This window comes from Podarcis erhardii (genome assembly GCF_964252035.2).
Source record: "Podarcis erhardii genome assembly, chromosome: 7".
Lineage (NCBI taxonomy): Eukaryota > Metazoa > Chordata > Lepidosauria > Squamata > Lacertidae > Podarcis > Podarcis erhardii.
In genome coordinates this window covers 25,429,949-25,449,746 of record NC_138511.1, presented here as the reverse complement: position 1 = coordinate 25,449,746, position 19,798 = coordinate 25,429,949, and the positions used below count along the sequence as shown (strand labels likewise).

At 45.8% G+C, this 19,798-nt stretch overlaps 1 protein-coding gene across 2 annotated transcripts in view; it reads right to left on the bottom strand.

The window, feature by feature from the left end:
* EPHA8 (EPH receptor A8) overlaps nt 1–19,798 on the bottom strand; it is a 61,380-nt gene that overhangs the window by 29,555 nt on the left and 12,027 nt on the right. For both annotated transcript variants that reach the window (XM_081870877.1, XM_081870878.1), the window contains exons 2-4: nt 13,745–13,809; nt 11,018–11,681; nt 2,485–2,640 (exon numbers count right to left, since the gene is read on the bottom strand). In XM_081870877.1, coding sequence (XP_081727003.1) covers nt 2,485–2,640; nt 11,018–11,681; nt 13,745–13,809 — 885 coding nt within the window. The remainder of the gene's footprint in view (nt 1–2,484; nt 2,641–11,017; nt 11,682–13,744; nt 13,810–19,798) is intronic.

Genomic DNA, 19,798 nt, shown 5'->3' with positions numbered 1-19,798 from the left:
AGACCTGTACCTAGAAAAGCACAGAGCAAAGGTACCATATTTTTTACTCTATAAGATGCACCAGACCACAAGACGCACCTAGTTTTTGGAGGAGGAAAACAAGAAAAAAAATATTCTGAATCTCAGAAGCCAGAACAGCAAGAGGGATCACTGCGCAGTGAAAGCAGCAATCCCTCTTGCTTTTCTGGCTTCTGGGATAGCTGCGCAGCCTGCATTCGCTCCATAAGACGCACACACATTTCCCCTTACTTTTTAGGAGGGAAAAAGTGAGTCTTATAGAGCAAAAAATGCAGTAAGTATGGATGAGCCTTTTGCCATATTCTTTTATTTCAGTGGGCGTACTCTGAGTAGGACTATCAATGCAGAGATATGTAATGTAACAGAAAGAAAGAAAAAAGAAACATCAGCTCACAGTTAAGAACTATCTATCAATCCTGCTTTAGGCATATTCTTGAATACAAGCAGTCCACACGCCCAAATATATATGCAAATTAGACTGGCAATTATAAGATATATGTTTGAATGTAGAAATGGCAGTAAGATTTTCAAGCCCAGTGAGTTATGGATGGTGGGTGTTTATCTTCCTGTAAGCTACTTTGCAACCATAAGAGCTTGAAGAGTCCACTTTCATTATCTCATTTCATTCTGGCATGAAAACAGTTTAAAAGCACTTCACTGTATTCGTAAGCAGATAAATTGGGGTGTGTTGGATCAGAAGTGTTGGTTTTTTGGTGATTTCCCTAAAAAATATAGCAACCCGATATGAGCTAGGGACCATATATGCTTAGTTTGCAGCTGGAATTAGACAATTTTGATGTTTTGACATTGTTGTCGAAGACATTTTGGTTGAAGAAGGGAGTGCAACCTGGTCGTTTTATGGCAATTGTACAATTGTAGAAACTGTTTTATTGCTTTAGTTTATGGGGTTTATCATATTTTATCTTATTTATTTAGGAAATGCATGGACTGCTGGATCAAAACAATCTTCCAAGTGGTGCACAAATAAGATTGGAGTGGGTGGAGCCAAAGGCAAAGGTGGGTGGGACAACACACACTCACATGATCCTCTCTATCCTCCATTCAGACATGCAAGATGCAGTATCAGAGTTCAAGGACATGTTCTCCACAGTAACTCGAGCAGGGCTCTTACTGTGGTGGCCCCTATTCTGTGAAATAGCATTCCTGTCGATATACAGGGCACCTACTATCTTCACTTTCTGGAAACAATTGAAGACAGGTCTTTACCACAAATGTCTATTCACATGGCTTCAGTTTTAAATGCATTTGCTCTTTTTTTTTTTTTTTTTTTGCTTTTTTAATTGTCTTTAATTATGTTTAGTCTAAATCATATTGGGATGGTTGTTTGGAGGGGGATTCATTTACGATTACTATTATTATTATTACTACTACTACTGCTACTAATAATAATACTTCTACTCAGCATAATACTTCAGATGTAAAGCAGTGAGAGGTGTGGCCTGAGTGGAAATCCAAGGGCCAAACAGAGAAAGCTTGAGGGCCACATTTGGCCCCTGAACCACCCACCCCTGCCCTCGTATTTATGAAGTTATGCTGCTTCACTTCCTTATTGCGTTCTGGTATCAGGCTAATTTATTTCTGATGTACCTTATCCCAAGAAATCTGAATCACAGGCTGGAAAGAGAAGCCAAGCCAATTATGAATAGTGCAAACGGTGCAGTATTATTTATTTATTATTTATTTTATTCATTGTTTATTTTATTTGCATCTCACCATTCCCACCCCCTCAGGAGCTCAAGGTGGTGTAAATGGTTCTGCCCTTCCTCATTGTTCCCCACAACAACCCTGTGACATTGGTTAGGCTGAGAGGCGGTGACTGGCCCAAGGGCACTCAGTGGGTTGCAGGGCTGAGTAGGGATTCGAACCCTGGTCTCCGAGGTCATAGTCTGACACTCTAACCACTACAGTAAAGGTAAAGGGACCCCTGACCATTAGGTCCAGTCGCAGATGACTCTGGGGTTGCGGCGCTCATCTAGTTTTAGTGGCCGAGGGAGCCGCCGTACAGCTTCCGGGCCATGTAGTCAGCATGACTAAGCCGCTTCTGGCGAACCAGAGCAGCACATGGAAAAGCCATTTACCTTCCCACCGGAGCGGTACCTATTTATCTATTTGCACTTTGATATGCTTTCAAACTGCTAGGTTGGCAGGAGCAGGGACCGAGCAATGGGAGCTCACCCCGTTGCGGGGATTCAAACCGCCGGCCTTCTGACTGGCAAGCCCTAGGCCCTGTGGTTTAACCCACAGCACCACTCGTGTCCCAACCACTACAGTACACCACACTTAATATTTGTTGGCTCTGCCTCCTCCCTCGCTTTGTGGCTACAGGGTGCTCGTCAGTATCCTGGGAATTATCCTCTTTTATCTGACTGAGACTCGCAGTAAGGGTCTGGGTTGTCCAGGCACGCATGCAATTTGAGGGAGGGTTGGATGAGATGAAGTACGTACGTGTGCAGGCTGCCGAAGGAGGGTCCTGCGCTGCTCTGTAAAAGTTGTTCTCACAGCGACACACCTGTGCCGCCTGGGTCTCAGAATAGCTGTGGGCAGGGCAGATGGCACATAGCTGATCCCCAGGGGAAGACTTGTAGAAACCCAGTTGACAGGCTAGAGGGCAAAACAAGGAGAAAGGAGAGAGAGATGAGAAGGCAGAAGACCAGCAGGTCAGTGCATTAGCTCCCACTGTGGCAAATCCCTGGGCAGCCCTAACTTTTGCTGCCAACGCAACACTGTGGAAAGGCAGCCTGTTCCCATTCAGATGACTCCTGCTTCCCTCATTGATTTTGTCCTATGGGGAAACTAGGCAAAAGTTGGCTGTAAATTTCACTTTGGGTACCATAGGCTAGTTTCTTCACATGCATCCCTGTCTTTCCCTCCATCAGTGTATGCAAGAGGCACCATCAGATTTCCAGGGCATATTCCAGCCAGGCAAAAACACTCAAGGAGGCAGCAAAGAGGGGTGAGGGGTGTGCTTTTGCAGAGTCCCAAGGGCCAGATTTAAAGGTCTGGAGGGCCACATGTCACCCATGTGACTCAGGTTCCCCACCCCTGCTATAACCACTACACCACATAGTCTCTCTAGCTTTTAATTGGTTGGTTTAGTTTCTGGAAATCTGAGCTTTGAAGGCATGGTCTTCCCATTCTGCCACTCCTTCCCATTCATCAGTAAAGAGCCACTCCCCCAAATACTAGTTGCTAGGTATCATAATTGGGGAGTGTGATGTATGCTACTACTGCGGCCTGTGTTTTGTTAGCCCCAAAATGGAAAACGAGTGAGGTCCCAACCAAAGAAGAAGGGCAACTTAAGTTGACAGACTATGCACAACTTGCAGACTTAACATATAGGACAAGAGAACAAGAACATACGTTTAAAGAAGATTGGAAAACGTTTATTGAATGTATGGGAAATAATTGTGTGAAGCTGAAAACGCTGGCAGCATTAAGATAAATTCAACAGTGTAAACAAGTTTTGATGCATGCAATAATGGAATACTGAATGGTACAGTTTTTGTAAAATATGCAGGGATTTATGATATGTAAAATGAACCATGGAAAGAGAAGAAGGGAAGTCATGGATGTCTTAAGGATGTAAAATCAGTATTTTAAATTGTAGAACAGAAAATTTAATTTGTGTGTGTGTGTGTGTGTGTGTGTGTGTGTGGAGTAGCAATGGCTGCTAGTCAGTGTGGCTCTGTTCCACCTCCACTATCAGAGACATGAAGCCTTTGAATACCAGTTTCTGGGAGTTGCAGGTGGGGAGAGTTTCTCTTGAACTCAGGTCCTGCTTGCAGACTTCCCATAATGCGTGTCTGGTTGACCACTATGAGACAGGATTCTGAAGCAGATGGTCCTTTGACTTGACCCAGCAGAGCTCTTCCTACGGTCTCAGAAGATGCCCTAAGGCTGCTCGGCAGATCCCATGACATTTGGAGTACACCTTGGTTTTCTAGGTTTCGCTCATTTCCCCACCACCTTCCCCATAGGCAGAGTCCCCCTCTATCTCCTGTTCCTTCTTGCCTGCCCTTTTCCCTCACTGCTTTCCTTCTTCCCACCCATCTCTCTATGTAACCAGCTGCCACCTGCCGCGTCCTCCTGCCTCGGGAGCTGACAGGCTCATCTCGCAAAGCGCGGGGGGATGGGTGTGGGTGGGAGGGCCCAGCCAAGCCATCTGCAGCATGGTCCATTTGTCCTCCTGCTCGCTCTTCTGAGAGACAGGAGAACATCTGCTAATAAGCCGATGGGATGGCTGAAATGATAGGCAGGCCTGTCTGTCAAAGAGATGATAGCAAAGCAAGAACAACTCTGCTGGGTACCAGCTCAGAGTTCAGGGGGGCGGGGGCTGCACCATGCATATGAAAGGACTTTGGGGACACAAAGGCTGCATTCAGAACAGCTCAGCACAGGAGTAAAGAAAAACAAGACAGGCTTATTCCACCCACCACCCCCTACCCCACAATTGCCAGGTTCAGAGCCTGCAACCACCACACACCCTTCTGGCAAATTCCACTGTTCAACCTTATTTACTAATTGACTTCCCTTTGGTTTTATCTAAGGCAGGGATGGGCTCCTGGGACTCTCTGTCTGGCTCTTGGGACTCTCCCCAGACCACACTCCTCTCTGGCCCTCCTTTTCACCCTACTTGTGTGTTTTTGCCTGGGAGTCATGGGTCCTTGAGCTGGATCTACAAATTCTGCCATAGGAGGCAAACGTCTGCGCTGCCACCCTCACACTGTGATTGTGAACTCCAAGCGTCAAGGGTCTATCGTTGATTTACTTGAATATTGTTAATCTGCACTTCCCTAAAATATATTGCAACTAAAGTTGGGTGCCACCCCGCACTCTTTGCCGAGCAATGAAAAAATCCCACGGGGTTCCAGGCACACCCCCAGGGTCTGTGGACTTTAGGAGACTTAAGACACAATGGAGACTGTCGGAGCTTGAAGAAATATGGTTTATTCACTTATTTACACCTTCAGTCTGCATGGAAGGAGTCTGGCTTTTACAGCATGGTCATGTCAAGAAGGGCTGTGCAGCTCTGGAGTCCAAGACATCTCTCTCCCTGTTAGCTCTGCTAAAGACTCCCTTTTCCTGTCAACCTTCCAAACACGCCCCCCTCCCCGTCTCTTTTCACATGGGGAGGACAGTTCTCTTGCATTGCCAATAGCTCTCAACGCTTAGCTTGGCCAGGTCATTTTTGCATAGGCTACTTTGTGAATTCCTCTGCGGCTTGTATTTTCATCCATACCCCCAATTAATCAAAATCCTACCATTTATTAATTTCTAGGATTTGGGTGTGTGTGTGTGTCCCCCCGAATCTATGACAATATCAAAATGGCTTACAAAACAGCGGGGTCTTTATTCGCCTTCTGCCACCCACTAGTCTGCTCTCGTTCCAAGCAGCAACAGCAAAAGCTGTAACCACAGCAAACCCCCAGCATCAACCCCAGCCTTTGGTTAGCCACGGCTAAAGGAACAGGGTCTTTAGCAATGTGGCCTGCTTCTTAGGGAACAGCAAGGACAAGGCACTGCTGGAAACTGACCAGGTTCTACAGCTGATGCATGGGTGCCAATTTGCATAAAATATGGGGGGGGGGTTTGCAGGTAAGCTCCATCCTGCATAATCGATCACAAGACACACACCATTTGAATGACAATGCCCATTAACTTTGGGGGAGCCCAGCCCCCTCAAATATTTTATTAGGGAGGGGGGAGAGACGAAGGGACCTCAACCCCTAGGAGTTGGCTCCTATGAGCTGATGTCTGGGCCTTGCAGAGCACCAAACCCTGTGCTAGGCATCACCACTGCTTGGAAAGGTGTGGGTCAGCGGGACTCGGCTTGGCCACACTGTGTGCCAAATCAGACCTATGGGTCAGAGGTTTCCCTATCCCTGCCCTTTCCCTTCCTGAACTGCTTGTCTGCTGGAGAAGCTGATGCTTGATGGACGAACCCCAGCCTCTCTTTGACTGTCAGTTCATTATACAGAGAGAAAACCCTGGGAGAGTTGAGGGGGTAGGAGGCGCCGAGAAAGGTAGCCCGGTTGTACTAAGCTGACAGCACCCAGGCCTCTGTGACAGGCCCTTGCCTCTGGGGATGTGCCTTCTGGTGACCTGCAAGGGATGAGAGAGACTCTGAAGCAGGAGCTTAGGTCTCCCCTCTGTGCTCTTTCTGAAGACGATGGCTCCTGAGGGACGGCAGGGGCGGCCCCAAGGTTCAGTCCCTTTAGCTCTGATTGGCATGGGGGTCACAGCCTGCTTAGCATAAGTGACACAGCCATGGCTGGGAGCCTTTGGAAGGGCTCAAGCAACGATCCCTGTGAAATGCTAAACTCTCCAGCGAACCAGGCTTGCAAGGCTTATGCTATCGGAGCAGTTGCAGGGCTAAGGGAAAATTCTTTTGTATCTAGCCCACCCTAGATACAAAAAGACAGCATCTTTTTGCCAATATCAGAGTACAGGGCAGAGCACATGGCATTCGCAGCTCTGTCCTCTCCCTGCACCTTAGCATTTGCCACCTGAGGCAGCTGCCTCGCTCTGCCTCTTCCTAGGGCTGGCTCTACCCACTCAGCACACACTATTCCCCAAACCACACCCCTCACCAGCCTTGCTTCACACCCTTTTTAAGGGATCATTAGGAAAAGGAATTGAAAGCAAAAGTGCCAATATCATAATGGTGTTATATCAGTCGATGGTGCATTTGGAATACTGTGTACAAGTAACTCATGTCTTAAGTGAGGGTTAGGTTCCGGGAGTCTATGTATATATGCAAAAATGTGTAAAGCCAGGAACCCTGGGAAGTGGGCTCTGGAATGTTACCAGAGCCCTTGCAAGCTCCTTCCCCAAGCCAGGTAAGCCCACAATTGCAGCTTTGTGCAGGGGCAGGGGAATAAATTAATAGAAAATGGGTTTCCTTCACTTTCCATTGATTTATTTATTTCCACCCAGCCACAATCTTACAATCAAGTAAGTAAAATAATTACAAGTGACCTGTACAAAATCTCGTCATGTCACCTCAGAAAGGAGCCGGGAAAGGTTCAAAATAAGTCAACCAAAATTATCAAGGGGTTGGAGTGACCTCCCCCTCCAAGAAAAGGTATTTGGGACATTTTAATTTAGAGAAAAGATTAGGGAGATGTGACATGACAGAAATTTGGAAATTTGCTTTGTGACCGACTGACAGTATTGGTAGCATAGGGAGCCAGTCTGGTCCGTGGGGCTCTTGGTTCTGCCACCTGTCTGACCCTTAAAAAAAATGCATAGCCACAGCAAGACTGTGATACTTTCAGGAATTTCCAGCAAACACAGGAGGGGTGATCAACTTTCTTTACAATCTCAGTCCAGCAACAGGCACTATCCTATGTCTCCTCTTCCACTGCCTTGAAAGCTCCTTTCTTAGGTATACATTAAAGCCATAAAGAAGTCCTTAGCTGTGCAAACATCTTTAAGAAATAGGATGCCTAGCTGTGAGAAGGAATGGGGAATTAATTTGGAGTCACATTAGGATGCTACTACGAAGCTAAAGGTTTAATTTCTTCCCCTGCCCAAAAAAATTGAATTTCTCTGATATTTATAGAAAGATGATTAGGACTACAAAGTGGGGTTTACATCATCCTGTCCCAATGGCAGGGAATGAAATATTACCCAGAGTGACAGCAGTGTGGGATCTCGTTCTGACAATTAAAACAGCGGAACGAGGAATTTCCAATTCCAGTTGATTTGGGTTATCAATCTTGCAGCGCCAATTCTTTTCTCTACTGAAAGAGCAGGCTAAACAGCAGGAAGAACTCTCTGACGGTAAGAGCTGCTCAACAGAGGAACGGTCTCTCTTGGAAGGTAGTGGACTCTCCTTCCTTAGAGGTGTTTAAGCAGAGGTTGGATGGCCATCTGCCATGGATGCTGTAGCTGACATTCCTGCATTGCAGGGGATTGGACTAGATGACCCCTTGGGGTCCCTTCCAACTCTACAACACTATGATTCTAAGTCCAGGCTAAGAGTGCTTTAACTGTGACTGGGACACCACATTCAATGAGTGTGCTAATGTGCATGCCTGTATACACAAGTGGTGAACCTGTGCACTCGCACTGTTGTTCAAATGTAGCATTCAATGAACATGGAATCTCTGGTCTTCACAAATTTGCTGCCAGACAAAGGAAAGGGTTTAAGTGTCACCAATTAAGGTTGCATTAATATGAAACTGTGTTCCATTACCCGATGCTTCCCTAACTGCCAATTTCCGCATTATATTTGGGCTTCCACACAATGTAAAAGCCACTTCCAGAAATGTAGCAGAATATAGCACATGTTTAGCATTCGTTTGTGTGTTATTTGCTTCCAGGGGGAAAAAATGCTTTGCAAATAACACAGAAATGAGCACTAAATTTGCACATTATTTCCAGGAGTGGCTTTGACGTTGGGTAAAAGCTCAGATGTAGTGTGGAAGTTGGGGAAACATTGGGGAAACAGGTTCAACTGCTGTGTGAAAGCAGCGATAAGGCACCATTGAAGCAATTCCCTTTTACTGGCAACAAGGCAAGGCATGCTAGATCTGTTGTGCTTCCTAAAAAACAAGCCCGCTACCAAGGTTTACATTTGATAGAAAGAATTGTGCAGTGTTGCTCTTTTCATTTTTTTTCTGCACAGGGTCTTAACTTTAGAACAAAAACACTAACTTCTCAAACTATCAGAATCATAGCAATTTTTAAAAAAACCCTGTAAATAAATAATTCTTACTGTCTAAGGGGTGTTTGCATGTTCAATTCAATGCATGCACTATCTGTGCACCCGTGTACACAAATAGCTAAGCTGTACCAAGTATATTACTTCACACAATACATGCAGAGAGACCTGTGTTCAGTGTAATCCCAGGTCTTTTGGGGGGTCCAAGGTGCTGTTTTTGATCTTTAAGTCCCTTCACAGCTCAGGGACAGGGGACTTGGAGGACTCTCTGATTCTCTGACTCTCTCTCTCTCTCCACCCCCACTTATATCTCCCCAGACCATCATATTTTCTCTGGAGGGTCTTCTCCAGCTGCCCTTATTGCAGTGATGCCCACATGACCTCATGAGCCCTCAGATTCAGGACAGAAAAAACTGCAGGCATAACTGAAAAGGAAGAACTGGAGTTCTATTTTAGGGGAAATTGCTAGCAAATAATATATATACAACAATGGAATTGCAGGGTTGGAAGGGGTGCCCAGCGGTCATCTAGCCCCACCCCTGCCTGCCTGACCTGACATTCGCTTTCCTGCCTGATGCCTACCTCCCAGATCACCCCTCCACTCAACAGCTGTTGAGGGGGCAATCTGGAGGAAGAGGACTCCTTCTCCAGTCTTCTCCTTCCTATATCATAATTATGGTTTTAAAACCTAATTAAACATTAGCAGGGCCAATGAGGGCTGTGGCTTGCGGAGAGAGTGTGTGACCTAGGAAGAGTCTTGAGGGCCAGATACAGAACCCTGAAAGGCCACATTCAGCCTCTGGCCAGGAAGTTCCCTCTTTGCTTCACCTGGTTCACAGCCTATGTGACTTCCGAACTTGCAATGTATCCAGGGCACGTGAAGACGGGCATCTGTCTAGCTTAGCCGTGTCCTTCCCTACATGACTTTGCCAGAGGTAACCTTGTGCAAGGTATTGTCAATCCTGCTGTTCACATTCCCCCCGCCTCTAAACAAAGCCGCCTTTTCATATTTGCCAAGTCAAAGCTCTGCTCCTCTAAATAGCGTTCCCCCCCCCCTGAAAGAAACTGAAAGCAAACAAAGCCTCCTATGAGGACCCCAGTCAAGTCGCCTGTTGTACACATGTAGCCTCAGGGCAGTGTGTACTGCTGCCTTCTGCACAGCTGCTGCCTCCTTATCGGCGTTTATACAGTTGCAAGCTGCAGCCGTCTTCCCAGAGCCCACGAACACTCGGGGAAAACGCCTCCGTCTTCCTCCAAGTGCTCACCGGCGATGGATTAAGGAGATAGCTCTGTTTCTGTTGACTTTGCTTTTGTTTTCTTTGCTGAGGAAATTTCCTGCCAAAGGAAAGGCAGGGCTGCAGAAAAAACGGCCGGCTGATGGAGCCCAGAAGTGGCCAGAGCCCCCAAGGGAAGGCCCTGGAGCAGAGCCAAACGCACACAGCTGGAAGGGAGGCCGCTCGGCAAGGCGCCAAATAATCAATGCATGTGAGGCTGGTGCTCAGGGCAATCTCTACTCGGAGCAAATCGGGTATCTCCATTGTTATTGACTCCTGCACTGTACGGGGGCCCAGAAGGACCTCCAGCTTCTAATTACACCTCGAGAATTCCTGGGAAGGTAGACAGTGGTGGAACCAGAAACAATGTAATAATCCTTAACTCCAGGATGCAAGGTGTTGTAAGCTGTTAGAGGTCTAAGGGGGCCATTTCCCTCTTCTGTCTGGTTTCCTATTTTTCTCTCTTTAACCAACACCTTGACATCCTCCAGGTTATGGAAGCAGCAGCAGATTTAGGGTGGTGTGGGCTAAGGGGGCATAAAATTGACGAAACCCATAATCCATTTGGGGGTGCCAAATTTTGGCTTTGCACAGGTATTACTAAGGTTGCCATTTCCTGGACATATCCATAATATCGCAGTCGGCAGCAGTGTCCAGGCAGAAATAGGTCAAATCTAGACCTATGACAGCCCATGTCGGCAGTGCTGAAGAACAGCAATTCTTTTCATGATTTTTCCGAAAAAGCTCAACAGCTTTTCTGTCCAGATTTTCACAAACTCAAATATGGCAACCCTCACTTTATGAAAGATTACTGAAGTCTGCCCCTGATGGAAGCTGACAGGTCATTGTCAGGCAATATTGTGATTTCTTTCTTATTTTTAGCTGCAATTTGGGGGGGGACGCAACCCTGTACCTGTTCTTTGAAGTGGACCTGATCAAATAGAGCAGCACCAAAACATTTTCTCCCAGTGCCTCTTCCCTCCATCCTTCCCAACAGCAGCAACAATAGTTTTGCACAACCCACATCCATACTTACCTAGACATGAATCCCTTTGCTCCTCATAGCCGGCACTGCAGACACATTTTCCGATGGGCACCAGCCACTCCCCGTCAGCACTGCAGTACATTTTTGGGGTGTCCCTTTCCTCAGAGTGCCCCACACACTCGCCCCGCACCTCCACAAGGGACGAGGAGTCTGCTCCTGTCACTGCCTCGGAGAAGGATGCCAAGTTCCTCACCATGGCTGGGCACTTCTTGTAGTAAACTCTGACCGAGACGATGGCAATGCAGGCTCCAATGTCCTGAAAGGCCAGGTAGAAGCCTCTTTTGCTCAGGGGCCCCACGCCACGCACTTCCGTGTTGAGCTTGAGTCGCCGGACGCCCAGGTCCACGTTGGTGAAGCTCTCGTCGGCCGCAATGGTGTCAATCTTCACAAACTGGCTTTCGCGGGGGGTGCTGCCCAGATCACGGTCTGACTGGAGGTAGTAGAGGTTGAAGGTCTCCTTGCATGTGCCCAGGACCCCTGGCATGCTGTTGCAGTCCCGCAGGGTGAACCGGATCTCTGCGTACACCCGGTGAGCCCCGTGACGCTGCACCCAGCTAGTCCGCAGCCAGTTGTTCTGGTTGGGGGACATGACATTGCAGACTTGGTAGGTGTGGATGGGGTTGAAGAATTCATCCATTTCATTGATGGAGTCCCACTTGGAAGGAAAGAGCAGGAGAGAGGAGTTAGAGGCACCAGGTCCAGCAGATTTTGTACTTCAAACCTATGTCCCAAGGTAAGGGACGTCACAGCAGATAGAAGCTAGGTGGGATTCATACTTTAACTGACATCTTGACCTTTGTCAACAGGCAAGTGTAGGAGGGAGCTGTAGGGCTACAGTCATAAAGACACTGACTTCAGTCTCACTGAACTCGGTCAGGCTAGGGGAAGAAAGTGGTTCAATTCACATTTTAATGCCAGCTAGCTGAGTTTGTGCTTCCAAAGGCAAATATGCAAACTGAAACACATTTCTCTGAATTTTGCAATACAGTTCTCCAGCCAAGCCATAAAAGTTAAAATCCACATATTTGTGAAATGTGCACGCACACAAAAGTGAAGAAATGCATTCCATTTGGGGAAAGTTGCTCATGAAACTGCATATACCAGTAACAAACGTGTATAAAAATGTACATATTAGCAGAAATGAGCACACACACAAAGTACGAATTTTCATATTGCCGTTTTGGGGGTAGGGAAATGTATGTGGGAATGGGGCAATTTAAATTAAGATTGGGAAAATGAGAAACTGGAAGAAACCAAAACATGCAGATTCATCCATCCCTAAACAGGACATATTTTGAGCAAACATTCGCAGGATTGTTAATTGGATGAGTTCAGAGGTTACAGAACTAGATCTGGACAGAGGACCAGACCGGGAAGTGGCTAACCCGGCACAGGCCACTCTGGCAGGTAGGCGGGCTATGTTTCTGTCACTCATCTGATGCTATATGATGTTGGGTCATTGATAGTTCAATCCCAGGTGTACACTCTGAGTGTGCTCTTGATCCTTCCTTTGCAAACAAAATTGGGCATGTTTTGAAGTTGGAGACTTTTCTTTTTACTGTGCAAGGCAGCAGGAAAAAAGGCATTGAATTCAAAAAGTTCAGGGTTTTGCCTGCTGAATGCTCCCATATGACTTGAATTTTCTCATATGACATCAGGCCCAGGAAAGATGGCTCAGGTTTGCCCCAAACAGCCTCACAAGCTGACCTCCAAGACCATATTAGGCCCATGTGGTGGAAGTTTCCCAACAGCTGATTATTTAAAGCACTTTCCTTATTTGAAAGAGGTTCCTCTGATTAACTGGGATGCAAACTGTGCAAGAAAAGGGACAGGCTGTGAGAGCTCCTATTACAACCTAACATGCACTGCCTTGTTCCTATCTCTGTTTCTTTTTTCATAAAGCGAAATGACTCTCCTCTCTTCCCATGTCATTGAGATAAGGTCTCCTAGCAAGATGAAAATGAGGACATCATAATTAATGCGGCAGGCAAGCGGGTTTGATTACATCTGTATTCAGGAACTTGTTAACAGTTTAAATTAAAATCAACACAAGATTTTAAACACACACACACATACACACCAGATTATAAAGGGATAAAGATGCAAATAATAGATACGAGTGTGGCTTAAGCTTGCCCACATGGGCAAAGGAAGAAGGAAGCGCAGATGTTTGCTGGGAGAAATTGTTTGGCTCAGGGGGGAATTTTTTCCTCCTCCTACGCTACTAGAATTTGGGGTTATTCAATGGAAGATTCGGGATAGTCAAAAAGAAGTAACTCTTCTTCACACAGTGCATATTTAGACTGTGGAACTCTCTCCCACAAGAGGCAGTGGTGGCCACTAACTTGGAAGGCATTAAAAGAGGAATAAATAAATTCACGGAGGAGAAGAATAGAGGCTGCAGGGCAATCAGTTCCCCACTGAGTCTTCTAAAGTGGTAGCCTAAGTCAGTCTATCAAAAAAGATGGTGGCTACTTCCTTCCCAGGGGGTGGGATTCTCAGAAACATTGGGAAACAAGAAACTTAAAAGTATGCAAATTTGGCTCAACCCAACAGGAATCAAAGAAGTGTAGAATTGGAAGAGACCACAAAGACCATCTAGTTCACCGCCCTGCAATGTGGGAATTTTTTACCCAACATGGGGTGGAATTAAGATTCCCATGCTCTACCAACTGACCTATCACTCATCCCTCTCCATAGGTTTTCCAGGTGACTTACCCCATGGGAAGGGTAGGTGAGCCAGCCCCAGTCGCCAATAATGGTGGAAGTGTCCAACAAGTTCACTGAAAGATATAAGAAGAAAACTTTCATTAGACAGACAGAATGTGAGGCATGCACAGTTGTCCAACAAATGCTTGGGCCTTCTTGAGAACCCATTCATCAAAAGTCAGAGTCTGAAGAACCTGGGAGCCCTCAAATGAATGGATGCTCTAATGCAGGGGTAGGGAACCTGCAGCCCAGGGTTCTTCCCAGGCCACACCCCATTTCTAGTCACACTCCCTCTCCCCAGGCCACACCCCTCACTGGCCCAACTCTGTACGCTCCTTGAGTGTTTTCGCCTGGCTGGAATCTGTCCTTGATAAGGCCTTCTGTTTGCCTGGATGGAGGATAGAGAGGATTGTGTGAGAAACTAACCAACTACAGTGGTACCTCGGGTTACATATGCTTCTGGTTACATACGCTTCAGGTTAAGAACAGTTTCAGGTTAAGAACGGACCTTTGGAACGAATTAAGTATTTAACCTGAGGTACCACTGTATACCATGGTAAAATTGTGCGATGTGCATCAAAATGTATTGATTAGTAAAAATAAGTATACAAACATGTATTCCATTAGGGAAAGTGCTTTGCAAAAATGTGCAAAAATACCTGCAAACTGTTAGGAGAAATTCTCTTTAAAACGCTCAGTTTTCATGAGGACGTTTAAAAAAAAATTCACAAACTGATGTGGAGATGTAGAAAAGCAAACTTAAGAGTGGAAAGATGAGGAATGGAGAGAAACAGAAACTGACAGATTGGACCATCACTAAGCTTGAGTGAAGGCAAGGTTGGGAGCCTCTGCCCTGGAAAGTGTGATGGCAGAAGCAGCAACATTTGTTCAACAGCTGGTATTCAAGTCTGACATTGCACAAATGCAAGCACACTTCTAAAGCCCAGTGGTGTTACCCAGAGCTTTTTTCAGCCAGAACTCATGGGAATTGCATTCCGGCACCTCTCAGATGGGCACCATTGCCATTATAAGAGAACATGGGAGGTATTCATGGTGAGTTCCAGCACCCCTTTTTCTAGAAAGGGGTGTTAGCCACAACTGCAGAACAGAGTTTCCTTTTTCCATAATGAACCAGCCTCCATCATACACCTGAGTTTTGTATTTGATTAACCGCTCTGAGAGTCTTTTTGGTTGAAGAGTGGGGTACAGATCCACTAAATAAAATAATAAATCCATCTAGACACCCGGAAGAAATGCCGGGTCCAGCATTCCTCCCCATGAATCTGTGCATTGTTCTTTCTTTCTTTCTTTCTTTCTTTCTTTCTTTCTTTCTTTCTTTCTTTCTTTCTTTCAAGGGCAGAGCCACTCCATCCAAAACAACGTGCTCCCACTTCCCCCTTGCAATCTTTACTTTCCAGAGGCTCAGCCAAGTCCTTCTCTGTTTGTTTCACACTTCCTGCGGGAATTAATCCAGGTTTGAAGTCTGCACACTAAAGCCAAAGTAATTATGCCCCGTGGTGCACAGCTACGACACGCACATACGCAAACCCATACCAATACCTCTCTGCTCACACCAAAAGAAGCGAGTGGGCAGGATCTCCCAAGCAGAGATTTCATGGAGTAGGGGGAGACAGCAGGGGTGGAATCAAAGTCACCTGCTCCAAAGTTGTCCGCCTCCAGGGAGCCCAGCTTAAGTTAATGAGGAAGTCGAGGCAAATTGCTCTGCTCGTGATCTGGAAACCAAATGCCTTTCAACACTCTGGTGAATGTTCTCTTTAATCTAGCCATGTGCGTGTGTGCTGTGGGTGGGCAGCCAAAAGCTCAGCCTCCTCCATGTTGGACATTCGTTGTGTCAAGCAAGAGCCTCATGGGGCCATTTTCTTGGCAACCCTGCAATGGTTGGGAATGAGAAAAGACCAGCAGCTGCCAGCCAAGGTCCATCATACCCTCCAACAATTATCCAATGAAAACAGGGACGTCCTGTTCCATCATCACCATCATCACAATAATTTTACTATTTATACCCTGCCCATCTGGACAGGGTTGCCTCAACCACTCTGGGCGGCTTCCAACATATATAAAAACATAACAAAACATTAAACATTAAAAAACTTTCCTACACAGAGCTGTCTTCAGATGGCTCAGGGGTCACACAGCTCCATACCCTCCAACATTTCGCCAGTGAAAATAGGGGCATCCTAAGGAAAAGGGGACATTCCAAGAACAAATCAGAAACTGGGACGGCTTCCGTAAATCCAGGACTGTCCCTGGAAAATAGGGACACTTGGAGGGTCTGTCAGTGCATGGATACTTTTGCAGGATACAGCTCATGCTGCAAGCAACAGATTTTGGATCAGGGACATACAGTAGGCCTTATACTGTGTCAGAATCTTAGGTTTATCTATCTCAGTACTGTCTACACAGGAGAAGAACCATGTAGCTTTCCTAGAACTCCTTGGCAGAAGGATGTGACTGAAATATACCTCTGAGCGTGCCCATTTTGTTCCTGCAATGTATTCATCCTGCTTTGTCTGAATAATTTTCTGGAGCTTTTCCTTCCCTTCAGTTTCTAGCTCCTGATATGCCAACCATGCATTGGAGAACAAAGCCCCACTGCGTACCTGCCCATTAAGTAGCAAATCCCCCCATTTTTCTTCCCCTAGGGCGCCGGCACAGAAATATTTTCTGCTCTCCATGCTGACATTTCCCATCCCTGCATTTCCTCTGCACCACTTCAGCCACAAATAGGCCACAAATTACGATCCAGTTCTTCAGGGGAACACAGATGCTCTGAGTCTAGCCTTTGTTGTGAATCCGAGAAGTGATTCCAAGGCTTAAAATGTGCTTGTGGTGAGGAAACAACTCACCACCCAGCCAGCAATAAACTGCAATATTTATGCTGCTGGATAAATATTATTCTTACCATCAAATTACATGACTGTGTCCACCATAAGTTGCTTTGTCAAATACAGTGGCATGCAGAGCCGGCACAAGACATTTTGGCACCTGAGGCGAAGGCACCCCCTCCCCTCCAGGGAAGAAGGGGTGAGTGAAGATCAGGAAGATCAGGATCAAGGGGGGGGATAAATATCTACACTGGGATCTGCTGCCCCTATAGATCCTGCCACCTGAGACATGGCCTCCCCTTGTCTCATGGGTGGGCCAGCCCTGGTGGCATATGTCAAACCAGCCTCTGGCTAGTGCTGGTGAAGACACAACTAGGAATTTGGACCTTCAATGTCATGCCCACATCATATTGAACATTGCACTGTATTTAGAACTAAATTTCATTGACTGTGAGCACAGAAATCCAGCCTTCATTGCAAACCCTGTGCATGTCTACTCAGAAGCAAGCCCAGTTGAAATCGGTGGGATTTACTCACAGATAAGTATGTATAGGATTGTGAGTTTAGGGAGCACTCCTGTACCCATTTGCTTAGATGTAAGGAGGGGTACCTATGCCAATTTTGGTTTTTCGCAGTTCCTCATTTTTCCATTCTTAAGTTTGGCCCTCCATATTTCCACATCAATTTGCAATTCTTTTATAAAGTCCTCATGAAAATTCACCAGCATTTTAGGGCAAATTTCTCCTAATCTACACTTTTGTATGCCATTATCCCTAACAGACACATATTTATTTTTTTTTCAAAACAACTTCCCCAAATATAATTCATTTCTGTATGTTGTTTTTTATAGCATACGTACATTTGCATGAACACCTTATCCTTGCATACACCTTTTTTTGGTAGACATTATTCGGCTGGAGAACTGTATTGCAAAATTCAGAGTAATGCAAATTTCAGTTCTTGTTTTGTTTCTGAAAGTGCAAATTAGGTGGGTTCACCATTAAATGTGAACTGAATTGAACCCCCACCCCCAAACTACTTGGAAGTAAGCCTCACTGGACTTAATTCTAAGCAGACATGCATAAGGATTCCACTGTTAATATTTTAAATTATTCTTTTTAAAAAATTGGATGTCGAATCAGCAAGCAAACACACACACCCCTACCTATTGTATCACCCAATTGCCAGGAGGCTCAATTAGTTCTTTAAACCAAAAGGCTGGCCCAACCCCCCTTCCAGCATTGCTCGGGCCATTTTATTCTGTCTCCCAACCCCCCGTCCTGGTTCTCTTTTGGCCGACGAAACTCCCTTTCCACTTTCTCTACATTAGTTCATTTGCCCATAAATTAGGATTGACCTAGATGTGCCATTGTTTGTGCAATTAGCAATTGCACGGATACGATTAAAAACAAAAACTGTAAACGAAGCTGCCATGGTCCGTAGTGATGGTGTTGAGGAAGGGGACTTAATCCTTGCTTCTACTATGACCATGCTCCCCCCCAACTGCAGCAAGCCAGAACTTTGACTGCCTCCACTCCCCATAGTCCAGCTTTGACAGGTGGTTGACCCTGCCCACTTGTCAGTCACTTGACATCATTATGATGACAGGTGACAACTTCAAAGAGGCTGATCAGCTGTTGGAGGCATGCTGTCAGCATCAAGAGGCAGATTCTGCTGAAGACATGTCTCTGAAGGAGCTTGCTGTAACCCCTGGCAAGCTGCCTAAGGAATGAAAATATCTATTTGCAGTTTGTATTCTTAGCTGTTCCATCATTTACAACATCAGGTGTGGGGCAGGTAAGTACCGTTTGTGAAAAACCTTTTGGCTGTTTCCTCACTGGGAGAAATGAAGCTATAGAGAGTCAGGCAGAGGGCCTTCTCAGTAGTGGCACCCACCCTGTGGAACGTTCTCCCATCAGATGTCAAGGAGATAAGTAACTATACAACCTTTGGAAGACATTTGAAGGCAGGCCTGTATAGGAAAGTTTATAATGTTTGATGTTTCATTATATTTCTGTATATGCTGGAAGACGGGACGCGGGTAGCACTGTGGGTTAAACCACTGAGCCTAGGACTTGCTGATCAGAAGGTCGGTGGTTCGAATCCCCACGACGGGGTAAGCTCCCATTGCTCGGTCCCTGCTCCTGCCAACCTAGCAGTTTGAAAGCACGTCAAAGTGCAAGTAGATAAATAGGTACCGCTGTGGTGGGAAGGTAAACGGCGTTTCCGTGCGCTGCTCTGGTTCACCAGAAGCAGCTTAGTCATGCTGGCCACATGACCCGGAAGCTGTATGCTGGTTCCCTCGGCCAATAAAGCAAGATGAGCGCCGCAACCCCAGAGTCGGCAATGACTGGACCTAATGGTCAGCGGTCCCTTTACCTTTGCCTATATGCTGGAAGCCACCCAGAGTGGCTGGGGTGACCAAATTAAAACAACCTTATGGGCCAAATGGAGACATGTGCCAGGTCTGTTTAGTGAGCCAGAGGCACTGTTGCATTGGGAATAAAGCTCTCATCAGCGGTGGGGGAAATGGGGTTCCTTCAAAGGCTTCTCTTGTACCACAGCACACATCTCACCTTACTGGGGAGTGCCAGAGAGAAAGAGAGATTCTCAGTCTATTTTGGTTCTGCACTTTTGCTCCTGGAAGCGAAATTGGTTAAGCTCCATTTAGAGCATGCTGTGTGGCGAGGCAGTTCCCAAAGCTAGGTAGCAAAAATATTCCGCCTCCGCCTCCGCCTTCTCCTGGCATTCTGACCTGGCAAACTGCATATAGTTAATTAAAGGACCTGTCAGGGCCGTGGGGAGGGAGGGGATGCAAGAAGTTTAAGAAGGTTGCAGGACGTTTAGCAGGATTGCATAATTAAGCAGTTGAATGAGGCAGTCGGTGCTGCTGGGTTCTGTTTCTCTCTTGCACACAGCCTTCCTGAACATTGGGGAGAAAATGTGTCTCTACAGAATTAACGCTGCAATCGACCTGTATCTCCTGCATTTATGACATTTGCATGGGAAAGATGATCCTGTAACAGGGGTAGTTGGACAGATTTTATTTTATTTTATTTTATTTTATTTTATTTTATTTTATTTTATTTTATTTTATTTTATTTTATTTTATTTTATTTTTTGTTTTATTTTATTTTATTTTATTTTATTTTATTTTATTTTATTTTATTTTATTTTATTTTATTTATTTATTATTTTTATATTTTATTTTATTATT